Source organism: Phoxinus phoxinus, assembly GCF_949152265.1.
Source record: "Phoxinus phoxinus genome assembly, chromosome: 20".
NCBI classification, from domain to species: Eukaryota; Metazoa; Chordata; class Actinopteri; order Cypriniformes; family Leuciscidae; genus Phoxinus; species Phoxinus phoxinus.
In genome coordinates, this window is record NC_136895.1 from 25,236,063 (window position 1) to 25,251,986 (window position 15,924).

General features: G+C 37.8%; 2 protein-coding genes across 1 annotated transcript; both read right to left on the reverse strand.

Moving 5' to 3' along the window:
• Window positions 1–15,924, reverse strand: part of LOC306987895 (SLAM family member 5-like) — a 332,963-nt gene that overhangs the window by 296,095 nt on the left and 20,944 nt on the right.
• On the reverse strand, window positions 7,769–12,405 carry LOC306987884 (uncharacterized protein; the record flags this gene model as incomplete). The annotated part of the gene is made up of 7 exons (XM_079592504.1): window positions 7,769–8,522; window positions 10,107–10,180; window positions 10,559–10,618; window positions 10,924–11,088; window positions 11,183–11,467; window positions 11,650–11,961; window positions 12,273–12,405. 7 exons carry the CDS (start codon window positions 12,403–12,405, stop codon window positions 8,472–8,474), a joined length of 1,080 nt encoding a protein of 359 aa, XP_079448630.1. The 3' UTR covers window positions 7,769–8,471.

Genomic DNA, 15,924 nt, shown 5'->3' on the forward strand with positions numbered 1-15,924 from the left:
ATACTGAGGTGAGACACTGACATCTGAGTCAAACTGAAACCTGTGGTCTGATTTCTTCAGAAACATGGTGTGATCTGCTGGATGGACAAACATCTTGTGCAAGAGGCTTTTAGTGCATGTGTGATTACTTTGTAGTTTTCCCCCCTGCTATTATGAACCTCATAGTTATGACACCAACAATTTAGATACCAGTGAAATTTAATTAAAACAAATATTTAAACTACAAGCAATAGCACAAATAAACAAATACAAGAACAAAGAGACAAATTAAATGTAAAGGTTTTTCAGGTAGGTCTAACAGTAGTTTTCAGGTACAGATATTGAATAAAGTAATCAAATGTAAAATAACACTGCATATAATCCTCATTGTACAAATGAATTAAAGGTTAATCATTATGTTTTGTCATTATGCACAATGTTTTATTTCGATTGTAAGTGGACACATAAAAAAGTAGACATTTAATAGCTTATTTTTTCATATTTCTTAAGTCTGTATGACCAAAAATGACGGAGTATTTTAAGTCTATTTTGCTGCTATGTAAAAAAAACGAGCAAAACGCACCGGCGCGTTTGCCGACACCAGAGGGTTAAAGTGACAAAAAGGTTATTTAGTGAAGAGCAGTAAGTGATTTCTCTGTCATTTGTTGTTTGATTAACATTAAACACACATACAGCAGCAAGAATATTAGGCTGCTGTCACTTTAAGAGCTGCAGGGATTCAATATGATAAACATTTGTTGTCTTTCTCTACTGTTTACGTCTACTAAAGGCATAACTGACTACGTGTACATGGATACTCGCCAAGGCGAGCATTTTCAGATGACAAAGTTGACAAAGTTTAAGTTGACAATCCCAGCTGAGGAATAGGATCTTATCTAGCGAAACGACTGGTCATTTAAAAAAAAAAAAATGTATATCGTACTTTTTAACCATAATTGTTCATCTTGTGCTAGTCTGCGAGGCGCCACACATTACGTAATCACGTTGGAAAAGTGACGTTTCACGTCATCTATCTAAGTTATTTGCATAGGTTATTTGTCTGCTAACTGTGGTTCAAAAAAGTAGGGAAGGGCGAAAAACTCCGTCTCATTTTCTCCTCTAACTTCAAAATCGTCCGACATCTTTGTTTTAATGTATTTATTTTATTTTTTTCGTGACCTTTCCAATGTGATTGTCACAAATTCAGCCTCTGTGGCTCCCTCCGCTCACCACCAGAGGTCACTATCACCTGAGTACTAACTCTTTGGACTGCATTTCCCATATACCCCGTACCTGTGGCTGATTTGACTCACAGGTGTTTCCCAATGACTCTCAACTATTTAAACTGTTCTCTCAGCTTCCTCTTTGTGAAGTCTTGTCTTGCCATGCAAACATTTCTGAGCGTTTATTCCGTGTGTGATTTCCCGTGTATGACCTGGACTGTTTACTGGACTCTGATTCTTTGCTGCCTGCCTATTCTGATTCCATCTGCATTGTCATTTGATTATCCTGTGTGTTTGCCGCCTGCCCTGATCTTCAGCCTGAACTCTGCCTTATCTACATTGTGCTTGAAGCCTGTGATTGAACTCTGCCTGTTTGACTTGCATTCTGTTTTAATAAAGCTGCATATGGATCCTCACGACACTGACTGCTCGTTACAGTGATGATGTAATACGTGGCGTATTATTATTATTATTATTATTTTTTTTTTTTAAATGACAGATCGTTTCGCTAGATAAGACCCTATTCCTCAGCTGGGATCGTGCAGAGACATTTGAAGCACTTCAAAGCCCTTTGAAACTGCATTGATTTGGACTTCAACAATTTGGTTGTCATTGAAGTGCATAGTGTGGAGAAAAATCCTGAAAGAGTTTCCTCAAAAAACTTAATTTATTTTCCACTGAAGAAAGAAAGACATGAACATCTTGATGGCATTGGGGTAAATTATCAGGAAATTGTTATTTTGAGGTGAACTAATCCTTTAAGCGCAAGGAAACGTGAAAGATAATTAATGTTATAATTTGCATGCTGTCTGAGAAGCACATCTAGACATCTAGTGGAGAAGACTAAGCTTAACATAATCAGATATTATGTTCAGTAACTTGTTAAAAAAAAAGGAAAAAAGATTGATTCGTGGCTTTTGAGAATATATAGAAAAGAATCGACTATATATAGGCTATATATATAATTTTTTTTTTTTTTTTTTTTTTTTTTTGAGCTGGCCATATTAGATTAGGATAGTTATGTTTCTATTGTATAGTTTGTATTATTTATTTAAAAAAAGAAGAGTTTAGCGAAAAGAGGAGGTGTGTTCCGGCGCAAACGTTCCCTGGCGCTATTTTGCCATTTTACAAAACAACTCCGCCACTGACCAGGAAAAACCGAGTCTAAAGACAGTGGCGTGTTGCGCGTTAGTCATATGGTATTATAAGGGCGCGTGCTTAGCCATTATGAAGCGTGTGAACAACGCGCATACACTTTAATTCATTTGTATCCCTCAGTTCTGATTATGAAGCATGTTTTGTGTAATGCAATTAACAGTATTATCAATATGTGGTATTTTTTTCTTGCATTTCTGTTCTTTTGTCAAAACTCTTTTCCCCTTATTACTTTTTTTATGGTTTGTCTTTTGTTTGGTACTCATTGTAGATGTGTAAATATCATCAATAGGATTTGTATATTGTTGTCATGTAAATGTTTTGTCATGCCAGAGTTAAAATGCTGTTATTTGCCAAATTAACAAAATACAATGGATCGTGTCATGATATAAATCAATACGTGCTGGACATAGATGATTTTGTTTCATTAATTTGGCAGTGTTTTTAATAAGCTTTTCAAATATTGTAAATTATATATGCACATGAAGAGGTTTTATTTTGTGAAGAAATCCTGTGCCTTGCATGAGATAAATATTGTTAGACATCATGTATTCATTTTTTTAAACTTTGCATCCGCCTGAATAAACAAGCAAAAACTAACGTGAAAGATGTGTATGTTCATGTGATAAATGCCATTAAAAATATCTGATTCAATCATAACTGCATTCTTAATGATTAATTCCTAGTTATGACGCTAGATGGCGCTATAATACAGTATGAATACTCTTTGTAGTGTACACTTTATATTAGTGAAACATAATGCACTTTATATCAAGGGCACACTGTGTGGGATGCTGTTCTTGCAACAAAAAAAAATTAAAACAGTAAATAGGGAAACAAACAGAAAATAGTAAGTTATTTTACTGATTGTTACTACAGTAAAATGGTAATGTGGGATCTGACACCACTGTCTAACAAAAGAAATGACAAAAATCATCTTACACTCTTTGAAGAAGATCTCAAATTATGTTTTTTTTGTAGTAGTAACAATAACTACACATTTTGTGGATAAATATGATTATGACGGTCAATTGCTTTGTGGTTAATGCATCTGTTTTTCTTTCTTTTTCAAGTAGTGGACAGACATGATAACAAAATATAAGTAATAATAAGCAATAGTAAGTGTTTGACAAAGCAAATACCACATTTATCCTGTGGAATTATGACTCAAATTATGTCTTGTTTCTTTGCGGAGGGTGTTTTCTTTGAGTGATTTTATTTTAAATATAGAGTGATAACAGCATTATGAGGTGACTGGCGTTTGTTGCTGATAGTGGTTGTAAAAAAGTTTGTTTCTAGAAAAACTTCACTGTTTCAAAAACAACTATTATCCTAATGATGCTATGTTTATATGCAGTTTCTTACAGTTTTATATTTTTATAGGCCTTGGGCTAGTAACATCCAGTAACTTCAGCATGATGCCATACTAAATATTACAACTTGCAGTAAGTCAAGCATTTGTTCTTAAAATGTATAATTTTGTATTTATCAATTTTGTATTTATATAACACATTTATTTGTTTGACATAAAGCAATTCGTTACATCGCGAGACATCACGCGATACTTCCTGACGCTTCCTTCCTGATGGCCCAAAGTTGCAAGGGTGGTTTTCCCGCTCACGGGCACCAGGGGGAAGTGAGACGGCCACCATTCAACCCGAAAGAATAACCATTCCAATGACTCCGAAGCTGTTCAGTTCAGGTAAATTAAGCTAAAAAACCCGGCATAGTTCACCTTTAAAATAGTTTTTCAAAATTAAGCTATAGAGTTGGAAACAAACTAGCTAAGCTTATCTAAGGTCGTGTGTGTGTGTGTGTGTGTGTGTGTGTGTTTATGCTTCTGAACATCACTCGTACTATTTCACAGACATTGTTTGAGAGGAAGTCAAATTGTGGAAGTCCTTTTCCAGACACACTATTCACACTAAAATGCAGACACACTCACACTCTTCAAACCTCAAGAAATGCACACACAAACGCACGTTTACCACAAACACCAGTAGCAGACACATTCTCATGCGAAAGCTGTTTGTCCACCGATCAACATCTCTCTGATCAAATCACATTTCTTTCCAGAACCAACAGTTTTTGAACTTTTATCGAATGCATAACACAATTAAATGTCCAGTGTAATTCTGCAGATTTCATTGCTGAAGTTTAAGTATCATTTGAATTTTCACACTCAGAAAAATGAGCTGAATTTGACATGAATGCACTGAGGAGAATAAGCTGTCATTTACTCATCCTTATGTCGTAAGACTTTCGAAACACCCGTAAGACTTTTGGTCATCTTTGAAACACAAATGAAGATCTTTTTAATTAAATCTGACAGCTACACAACTTCACCCTTCGAAAAGTTCAGAAGCAGATCATTAAACTAATCCATATGAATTGAGTGGTTTAGTCCTCTTTTGTTTTAGTCCAAAAATAGAATCGATTACTTTATAAAAATATATTGAATTTTGGCTTTTATTTACATAAACATTTATCAACAAACATAAACAGAATCTCAGACGTGATGCGTAACACGAGGATGAACCTCATTGGTTCTCGCATGTCAAGCGAACATGTTGAGCTTCCATTTATCATAACTGATGTGTGTGTTGATCAATGTTTTATGTGAATAAAAGTCTCATATAATATATGTTCATCGTATAAAGCATCTCTTCAGAAAATTTGGACTAACCTGCTCTATTCATATGGATTAATTTATGAACTTTCTTTATGAAATGTTTGAAACGTCAACGTGGTAGTTGCATAAACTGTCAATGGAGGGACAGAAATCTCTAAGATTTCATTAAAAATATCTTCATTTGTGTTCCGAAGATGAACAAAAGTCTTATGGGTTTTAGGGTGTTCGTTTTTCCGACAAGTTTGGTTTTGATGCTATAAAAAACGGGTGTAACGTAATGATTGACAGCTGTGCTTACGATTGGGCTCCGAGGGTCGTAATCGACAACGACCGTTACTGGGATATTTTGGCTTCATTTTTCTACAGTGGAAGGAAGCGGAGACGCGCTGTCCATATTGTTTGCTGTCCATGTCTATGATATAAGCATTATCACACGAGCAGCACAACTTCAACAAACAAGAAATTAGTAAATTTTTTATATTTTAGGCAAATGTCTGTTTTTGAACCTTCAACAATAATAGCAAACCCATATTGTTTTTCATTCATGAAATTGATTTGAATGTATGAATCAGTGAATCACTCATTATATATGCCATCATCCACTGGTCATTTGTATTACAAGTACTTTCTTTTTTTTTACACCTCTGTTAATATGGTGTTGCTTAAGACATAGCTTTATTACAGAGATTTTGCAGTTCTGAAGCATTACGTCAGCATTAATACAATAAACTATTGCCAACACAGTGCATGTAAGCGCAAACATCACTTTCGCTTCCTAAAAAGCTTTGTACAATAACCAGCTTTCTAGAGTTTATGCAAACTGTACATCATTAATGAGGAAGCAGCATCACACCAAACGTGATTATCATCTGGTGACGACACATGCGTACAAAACGTCATCCTCCTGCTTGACTTCCTGATTTAAGAAGTTTAAGACCTCAGGTAGTGAAAAAAAGAAATAATAAAATGAAAAATGTGCAAACCATAAAAGGTATGCAGCAATGTCACTGATCTAGTATAGCCTTTATAAGTGCATTTGTGTTTGTTAGCCTATTATGCTGTTGCTTGCTGGTATTAGCCTACACAAGGTGTCACTGGGCCTTTCTCAATCTGTGTTCTTGTCTGTACTTGTGTTCTTGTGAAACGTCATCTTTTGTGGCCCAAGTACTGTCCCAATACACAAGTTTGCATTATGGCAAGAACGGTTAAAAATCCCGGAAGTGTTCTTGACACGTCCATTTTACCGAGGATGCATCGGTTGGTAACTTGTGTGAACTTGACGGCTGAAATATCCCAGCATTCATTTCGGATTTCGAGGAAGGAGAGACAGGTTAATACAGAAAGTCGTTTTCTACAATTTCGTACGCTATTTCATCACTAAATTCACTTCTGAGGACATGTGATGCGAGAAATCAACTGTGTAGATTTTAAATATTGGCATTTTTACGAAAATGTATGCCGAATTGAAAATGTGCTCAAACGTTTTCGGAAGTGAGAACCTCCATAAGCGCCTGCGGATGTTAAGTTAGCTTGCGAGCCCCCACAGTCAAGAGACCATTGCCTTTTACCGGCGTTTTTTCCCGCCGTTGGCTAGTGATGTATACAAACAAACAACAGAAGCAGAATGAAAGGAGACAGGCGTTGCTTTATTGTTATGAATATACATTACATTGTATTGAATATATATTGTTATGAATATACAAGTAATCCCTTGAGCTGAGGGTAGGCTTGGGCGATAAAGCCTGGCTGTTATCGTCAATAATTCTCATTATGTTTGGGTACTGCAGACGGCGTTTGTGCGGGGGTATTATTGCGCAATACCAGCAAGAACACATCGTCTCAAACTGTCAGCAGCGTTCTGTGTGCTTGTCACCTTGTGAGTTCATTCTTCCTAGAACAACTAGCAAGAGCGTTCTCCCCAAGAACACAAGTCCGTTCTTTGCATTCTTGGTTTTGAGAAACACCCACAGACTTGCACTTCATCTCCCATCACTCTCCTTGGTTCCCACCTGCACATTCTCTCGAGGCCCACACCTCAGAGTTTCTCGACCTGGCGTGCCTTACCTTCTTCCCGGCCGTTCATTGAGTGTTTTCTTGCAAACATGCCTCAATGCGGAGACGAAGGCATGCCTGCCCGGTGTGGGACCTCGAGAGAACTTTGAGGCTTTCTCAGTCACCATCTGCCTTTTCAACAGCGGTGAACTTGAACTTAAGACCGTTCCAGAGTCTCGTCCCGTCATGGGCGCCACCGTTCCAGGCTCTCGTCCCAAGATGGCCGCCGCCGTTCCAGAGCTTCGTCCCAAGATGGCCACCGCCATTCCAGAGCTTCGTCCCAAGATGGCCGCTGCCGTTCCAGAGCTTTGTCCCAAGATGGCCACCGCCATTCCAGAGCTTCGTCCCAAGATGGCCGCCGCCGTTCCAGAGCTTCGTCCCCAGATGGCCGCCGCCGTTCCAGAGTCTCTGGGTCCGCCCTGGAGGCTTCCACCTCTACGTCAGCCTCCAGGCTACCCACCCTCATTGAAACAAGGCAAATCTATTTTCCCTGTCTTATGAAGGAGTTTTAATGTAGTGACCATTTCACATTATGGATCAGGTGTCACACTGAATTCTAATTGAATTGATTTGAATTTCCACACTATAATTGACATTTCTAGTTTTACCTTCGGACAGCAGCGTTGAAATGCAACTGAAACTTGCAACTTGGTTAGCAGCCTTGCTACTTTTATTTTCTCCTCAAAACTGATGAAAAATGAACAAACATCAAACATAAATCATATTTGTAAATCATAGCATTTATTCTTAAAATGACCCAGACATTAACAGAAACAAAATTGTTCTTCTTACAAGGAAGTGTTGCTAAAGCTGGAAATAACTACTGAAACCAGCACTGCTTGGCTTCACAATCACTGCATATATAAGAGTATATAAGATCATGATGAATATAAGCACAAAGTATATTCTATTTTCATATTCCACCCTAATTTCTTTGTTTGATTTGAGACCTTTTTTTTTTGGTCAAACACCAGCATTGATGAGTTCAGTATTCTTTGGTTTTAAAGCAGAAGTCAAGTGGTTTCATGTGAGCAGGAATGGAAAAAGCCCTCCAACCACAGGCTATTGACACACTTTTTACACCAGACACACTCTCTGACATCGAACACACAGCTCCGGCACAACAGATCAAACCACATTTGTGTACAGAGGTAATAAATGAGACCACAGTTTTGCATCTACATTTTGCACTATTTTCATGAGATTTACACTCATGGTCATTTAAGAATTTAAGAGTCAAAAATATAATTGCTCCAATGGACCATAAGGTTTAGATCAGAGGTCTTCAAGGAGACCCACTGTCCTGCAGAGTTTAGTTCCAACCCGGCTTCACATACCTGAAGTTTTTACATAAGCCTGAAGGACTTGATCAGCTTGATCAGGTTTAATAGGGTTGAAGCTAATGCTGCATTCACACCATGGTTGTCACTTCATCTTATTGTGATTGGTGCATAATCCACATTATCCTCCTCTTCAACTTTCTGTAAAAAAAGCACATAATGCAATATAATAATGATAATTTTAGTAATAATAGATAGTGGGTTCATCCTGAAGATTGAGAATGTGATAAATAGTGTTTTCTAATAACATTTATCAGCACAATTGACAATCCTATTGTGTTGTTTATAGCAAGTAATTAGTCATTTAAACCATGTATTTTTTAAGCAACTGAGAAACACTTAAAGACTGCAAGACCTTTAAACTTCATCTACAAAGGATCTCTAATGTGTAGATGTGTATTCTGTTGTTTGTATCACATCCCAGATTACATTTTATCAAGTAATTAGTCATTTGAATGTATAATATATAATCAATATGAGTTGTGTGTGATGGACATGAACCATTAAAGCTACACTGTGTAGGATTTTCTCCCATCTAGCGGTGAAATTGTATATGACTACCAACTGAATATTACTTTCTAGCCCCTCCCATTCATCACGGTGCCACTGAGTGTAAAAACGCGTAAGGCGAAGCTTGAATTTCCAGGCATGTCCCTATTTGGCCAATGTATTTTCAAGATGGAGGCGCAACGTGGTTTCCGCCATTCGAGCGACTCACTCGTATAAATCAAGGGGGTAATCCATCAGCCGGAAACCGAAGCTTCCCCGGGGGCCACCATTGATTAGCAGACCCCCACCTGCTGTTAGTACTCCATTGACTCCCATTCATTTTGGCGTCACTTTGACAGCGAATAACTTTACATCTGAGGCGTTTAAAGACTCCATTTGTCCATTATTTATTTCTAAAGAAACACGAAAATGTATAAAAGGCTCCATTACCTTGTATCTTACGTTATGGCCCCGTAGAAGCAGTTTTTGTAAAAATAGGCTAACGATTGCGTCTTAACCACACGACTCTCTGTCGCAGTCGAGAAATTACCGTATAGACCGGAGGAGAATCTTGCAAGCAATCGGGGGGACGTGGAGGCATAAAGTCAATGGAGAAGCCCATAGAGAGTGATAAAGTTGCTCCTGCTGCTAGCTCATGGACAGCTAACACTCACGCTCTCCGTCTCTGCGAGATTCGGAAGGGAATGATTCAGATTTATCTCGGCACAGCTACTAGAAGACTGACAACTGTCAGACAGGTTGCTCACGTCACATCTACGTCGTCAAGCTTAGTTTGATCATGCACACTACGCCTGGCGATCAGGAAGTGAGTGCTTCTAATTGACTACACTTTTCTCCGTTGAAACCTATGGTAATCTCCCCCTCGCATTCGTCACGGTGTCACTGAGTGTAAAAACGTGAAAGGCGACGCTTGAATTTCCAGGTGTGTCCCTCTTTGGCTAATGTATTTTCAAGATGGAGGCGCAACATGGTTTCCACCATTCGAGCGACTCGCCCGTATGTATTAGAAATGGCAGATTCTACGCTTACGAGAATACTTGATTAGTTGGTAGAAGTAATTATACATTAATGAGCACATATCATTTTGAAAGAACAAAGTGTATTTTGCTAAGAATCAACTTTAAAAATTACAGCTTTTAAACATGTAAACTCCACATGACTTTGCTGGGATGATACAAACACACAACAACATAAATTAATAATAAATTGTCTTACTGATTTATGCGTGTTTTTTTTGTAGAACACTGGATCAGTGTAAGTGATCTCTTCTGCAGGAGTCTCAACTGTCTCTACAACAACAGATGCATTAGTTTCTTTACAACATATGTGTTGCTGTATTGCTGTCAAAGAAGCATTAATGCATTTCATTAAATGTTGAACAGCAGTTTTTAAAAATGACATTAATACATTTAATTTGACATTAAGCCTATTGTCACAGTGGTGTTTGGGTTAGTTTGTTTTCATTTGGACTTGTCTGCTTGTATTCACATGTCACGTGTCATCTTCACATCATTACCAGTTCAGCTGTATTATCTGAGTCACCTGTGTTCAGTTAATCATCGTCATGTGTTTGCATGTAAGTTATGTCTGTTTAGTCAGTGTGTGTCCGATCTCCGTTGGAAAATAGTGTGTGTTGCGGCCTGTTCTGCTGTCCTGTATTTAATTACCATTAAACCTTCGTTGTGGAAATATATCCTCGTCTGCCTTCCTGCAACCACCTGTGACACCTATAACTTTTACACACACACACAAAAGTTACAGAGTATGTGTATAGCATTTTTAGATATATTTCATAAAGCAAACTCAGGTGGGATTATTCAAAAGTAAAGTCATTTTCATTCTTTGTATGGTGAAATTGAATAATTGAAGCTTAAGTTATTATTCATAGAGACATTAATGTGAGAATTAGCTGCAACTTTAAACATGTAAAATGAAAAGGAAATAGATTGTGTTAACAACAAAATTATGAGAATAGTTTTGATAAAATGATGCTATTTTCAAAGTATTATCATAAAAAGAAGGTAAAATTTGCCTTTTTGATCTCGTTTTCTTTGTTTTTTGCAGATGCAGAAGATCCCAACGACTACAGCAACAATCATCAGGGATCCAGCAGAGATCAACACTATCATCAGAGACACTGAGACTGGAGGACCTGAAGGAGAGTGTGAAGGAGTCTGTGGGAGCGGTGCTGTAACGGCTAAAGAGAGACAGTCGTTAATGTGAGTGAATGTATTAGATCTACAACTAAAGAGGTCAGTAAACACACACATATATGATCAGTGCTGTGGTACCTGGACATGTGTGGCAGAGTGTGTGGATGTCCAGATGTGTGGTCTGGTTGCTGATGGGATTGTTCAGCACACAGCTGTAGGTGTTTTTATCCTGATATTCCACCTCCAGAGGTAGAGAGAGACTGATGCTGAGATCACACACACTGATGCTGGACAATACACTGATTCCTGCGTACCAGGAGAGAGTCGCATCACACACTTTCAACACTGATGAACACACCAGTGAACAATTTGATGATGAACATTGTGAAGAGTTACTGATGATGACAGGAACAGGCAGACGAGCTGGAAAAGAGATACATTTGAGTAGTTCAGAAAGTGTTTATTGAAGTGTCAGTCTGTCAGTGAGTGTCTCATATGATCTTCCTCTCCATGTATGTATAAAAGGTTATTATATCAGAGAGGAAAATTATGCTTAATTGAAATTATTCTATTATCTACTATATAGCTACAAACATTAAACTTACAATAGACAGTGAGACTGAACCCCTTGATCTCACTGTTGATCTGTAGTTGATAATCTCCAGCATGTTCAGTTGTGGTGTGTGTGATGGTCAGAGATCCAGTTTGATGATCCAACTTCAGTCTGTCTCTTAATCTCTTAATCTTTGAGTCAGGATCATGTGCTAAGAAGATTCTAGCACCTTTACTGATTTCAGCTAGAATCATATTTCCTGTAAAGGTCCACCGTATCTCGTCGTCTTTACGTATTTCAGTATCATCAGTGTTTAGAGTAACAGAATCTCCCTCCATCACTGACACTGACTCACCAAACACACCTGGAGAACATGAGCAGGTTTTACACAGATTAAATATAATTGAAGAACAGCAGCAGAGACAAGTACAGGATATATATTCAATTCATTTGTATTTCTGAATTTCAACAACGTCTGTAGTTGTGCAAAAGTATTTAATTTAATGATTTAAATTATGTTTTAGAAATTGCTTGGGGAAAACTTGCATTTGTAATCATTGAAATTAAGATTTCTAAAACAAGAGAGATCTGAAGACAGATGAAAACAATTGAACCGCAGCAAGAGTTTATTACTCTATATAAATGACACGTATGAAAAATATATGTATAACTTACTGATCAGGCTCCACCAGCACAAACAGAACAAAGCAAACACGTGAAACATGTTCAGCTGTTCAGTCAAACATCTGATCTGGAAACACAACAGAAGTAATGTGGTTTGTGAATCCTCCCCCGACAGTCTGACCATCCTAACACACACACACACACATGCGCATGATGTATATAGTTACATATGTAATATAAGAATGTTCTTTTGCCTCATAGTAAGACTAACTGTTATTTTTATCATCTAACATTGATAGTTGTTAAAAACTAGTTTCCTGACTGTGTTATAGCTAAAGGTTGAAGAATATTTTCAAAATTTTGGATAAACTATACATGTTATGGTAAAATGGAGCCTAACTCCACTGATTTCAAAAGTTTGTATGTAAATATTCAGTTATCAAGTTTAGTTTATGGAAAAAGTACAAAGTTTAAACCATGCATGATCTCACAGAACCAATTTACTGAACATTATCTTCTGAGTCAAACTGAAACCTGATGTGGCCATTCTTTTTGTGTGTGTGTGTGTGTGTGTTTAGTTTGTAAGTGAAGTGCCTCTTCCTGCCGTTGTAAATGGCTATTATTAGACATGTGATACTGTGATTAATACAGAGTAAAAAAAGCAATAGATACACATTGATTAACACCGCCATTCAAAAGTTTAGTTTTTAAAAGTTTCTATTAGTTTTATAAAATGATACTTTATTTATTATAGTAAACTAAATGGTAACACTTTGTTTTAAGGTGACATTACACACTACTAAGTGTACTTAATACAGTAATAACAGTAAATTATGCATAATTACAAGTAACTAACACAGAACTTATTTGAGTTATGTAACTAAGTCAACTTAAAATAGTGTAACCAAAAAAAAAAAAAAAAAAAAAAACGGTTTCATATTCTAAAAGTTTTACTGGTGAAAATGTATCAACTGTATCCTTTATGTGCTTTATATTACTTTAATGTAAAATCATTTAATACTGTATCTATATAAGGAAAGCTGTTGGCAAACTCAGGGACTGTATGAAATTTCTACCCACTGTGCAAAGAAAAAAAAAAGTTGTCAGTAGCATTATTAACCACCACACAACCTATGTGTTTTTGCCTACTTAGTTTAGTTTTTGTTTGTTTTCCCCTGGATCCCCTCTTCTTTTCGTTGTACCCATCCATCTCTTCAAATCTCCTATCTGTCCCCTAGCCCTGAAAGATTACAACTACCACTGCGCTCTCTCTCTCTCTCTCTCTCTCTCTCTCTCTCTCTCTCTCTCTCTCTCTCTCTCTCTCTCTCTCTCTCTCTCTCTCTCTCTCTCTCTCTCTCTCTCTCTCTCTCTCTCTCTCTCTCTCTCTCTCTCTCTCTCTCTCTGTCTCTCTCTCTCTCTCTCTCTCTCTCTCTCTCTCTCTCTCTCTCTGTCCCTCTCTCTCTCTCTCTCTCTCTCTCTCTCTCTCTCTCTCTGTCCCCTGGTGTTCATCTGTGAGATCGCCTATCTAGTTGTCCATGGACTGTACTGTACTCATCTCTCTCCAATGTTGTTGATGCATTTCGGGCTGATGTGGCAAACCCACGTTCCTGTCTCGAATCCTCCCTGATTCCTCTCCTGATTGTGGCCTCGCTATTTCTCCCTGTGTTCCCATTTTTGTGTGCCTTTAAAGGGGTCATGACATGAGAAACCAAATTTGCCTTGATCTTTTGGTATATAAGAGGTCTTTGTACCATTAAAACGTCCTGCAAGTTTCATAGCTTAAGACGTCCTCCCCATTATAAACAAATCATTTATTTAATCAAGCTCTAAATACAGCTCGTTCTGGATCCATGGTAAGAAGTGACGTCACGGTACGAAGTGACGTACCAGCGTTTGCATACGACCGCCTCCGTCACAAGACAACTACGCTTTAAGCGCAAGACAACTACGCTCATTTCGTATCGTTGTCGCGCCCGCGCGCCGCGCGCCTCACAAGTGTTACCAATATGATGCTGGCTTTGCTAGAAAACTGTTGCTCAAAGATAAGTCCGTGCCGACTATTCTGGGCTCAAAACGACGTTGCAAACTTACTTTTTATCACTGGCTAATATAAACAAATTTGTATAAGATAATCTTGAAAATATGTCGCCTGTCTAGTCCGTTAGGCCTACATGTGATAGAAAATTAAAAATGTTGCCTTTATCAATGCTGCATCTTCAAATATGGCCTGTGCATGCATTTTTGTCCGTGGTACACCCTATCATTTCATTGAAATTAGTTAAATAATGTTAAACTGTTAGCAAATTAAGCTATAGGATAATTATGCAACAATAATCCGTTTTCAAGTGTCTCGGGTTACAATTTTTTTATTAATTCAAAATAGTTTCACTTTCCATGTGGACACGGGCTGATCCAGTCTTCGTTGTTGTGGTGATGGTTCATTTTCCTCTGATTCCGGCTCAAACATAATAAGGTTTTATCATTGCAAGAGCCATCGCTTTGCATGCATCACCCGCTACTAAACAGTTGCGCCGAATCCGCAAATGTTCTGGCTGGGGGCGTTAATAATTGATGCATAGGCACTGACGTTAGCCAATCATAACAGTGGGCGTTAACACTGAACTCTTAAAGGGGAAACACCCCCAAAACAGACTGTTTGAATCAGAGGATGAGAAACAGGGTGGGAAAAGGTCATAAATCACTACATTTTAAAAGTTTTTTGTAAAAAAAACTATAGTAATACTATAATTACACCTAAGGGAACATAATAATAAAATAAAAAAACCCATGTCATGACCCCTTTAAAATTCATTAGATCACTGGTATCCCAGCAACAGACTTTTTTTTTACCACCCTGTCACAATGGCATTTTTTTTAATCCATTGATTTTTACTGTAATTTATTTGAACTATAAGACCTCTTATTAACAAGAAAGAAAAATGTATAAAATATTAGCCAGTTCTCCGTTGGACACTGATGTTTCCTGTTGAGTGTTTCCACATGCCGATGCTGTTTTAAACTGCAGTTTCTCAAAAACCCCAAGAGATGGCGCCATTGACCAGTTAAAATTAAATCAATATCATAAAAATGTTGAGCAAAGTACTGACTGGTTATCTGACATATCCTCGTGTGTAACACTGATCACCATAATGATGACGTCAAAGCAAACTATAATTTTCAATAAAACGCCAACATCTAAACCTTTTAAAATTCTCAATAAACCTTCTGTAGACGTTTGACAGAAATAAAGTAAATCTGGTTAGTAATAAGTGAAGACGCTGAGATCTTGAGAGATCTGTTAGTGTTTAATGTTCTGTTGGGATTTAAATGGTTTCTGTTGTCTGAGTTTTGTGAGGTTGCCATTGTGCTGAAGAGTAGAGCCGTTGTTTCAGTCCAGGATGGGCCAGAAAACATTGATGTTATACTGCATGTTTCTTTATTAAGTGAAGTTCACAATGTAATTTCGGGAGAAGTGAACCCATCTAATCTTTCAATGAACCGCCGGAGATAAGCATCTACGCTAATGTTCGTCTATCCATTTATTCCGAGGTTTACTGAAGTCAGCCGTATCCGGGCCGTATCCAGACGGTGAACCTGTGCCTGGACACGACCACAACGCATCCCTGAAGTGCCAGCCTCATCAGCCCTGTGAAGGCCTCATGGACACCTCAACAAACTCGTCTCCATACCGGCGTGATAACTC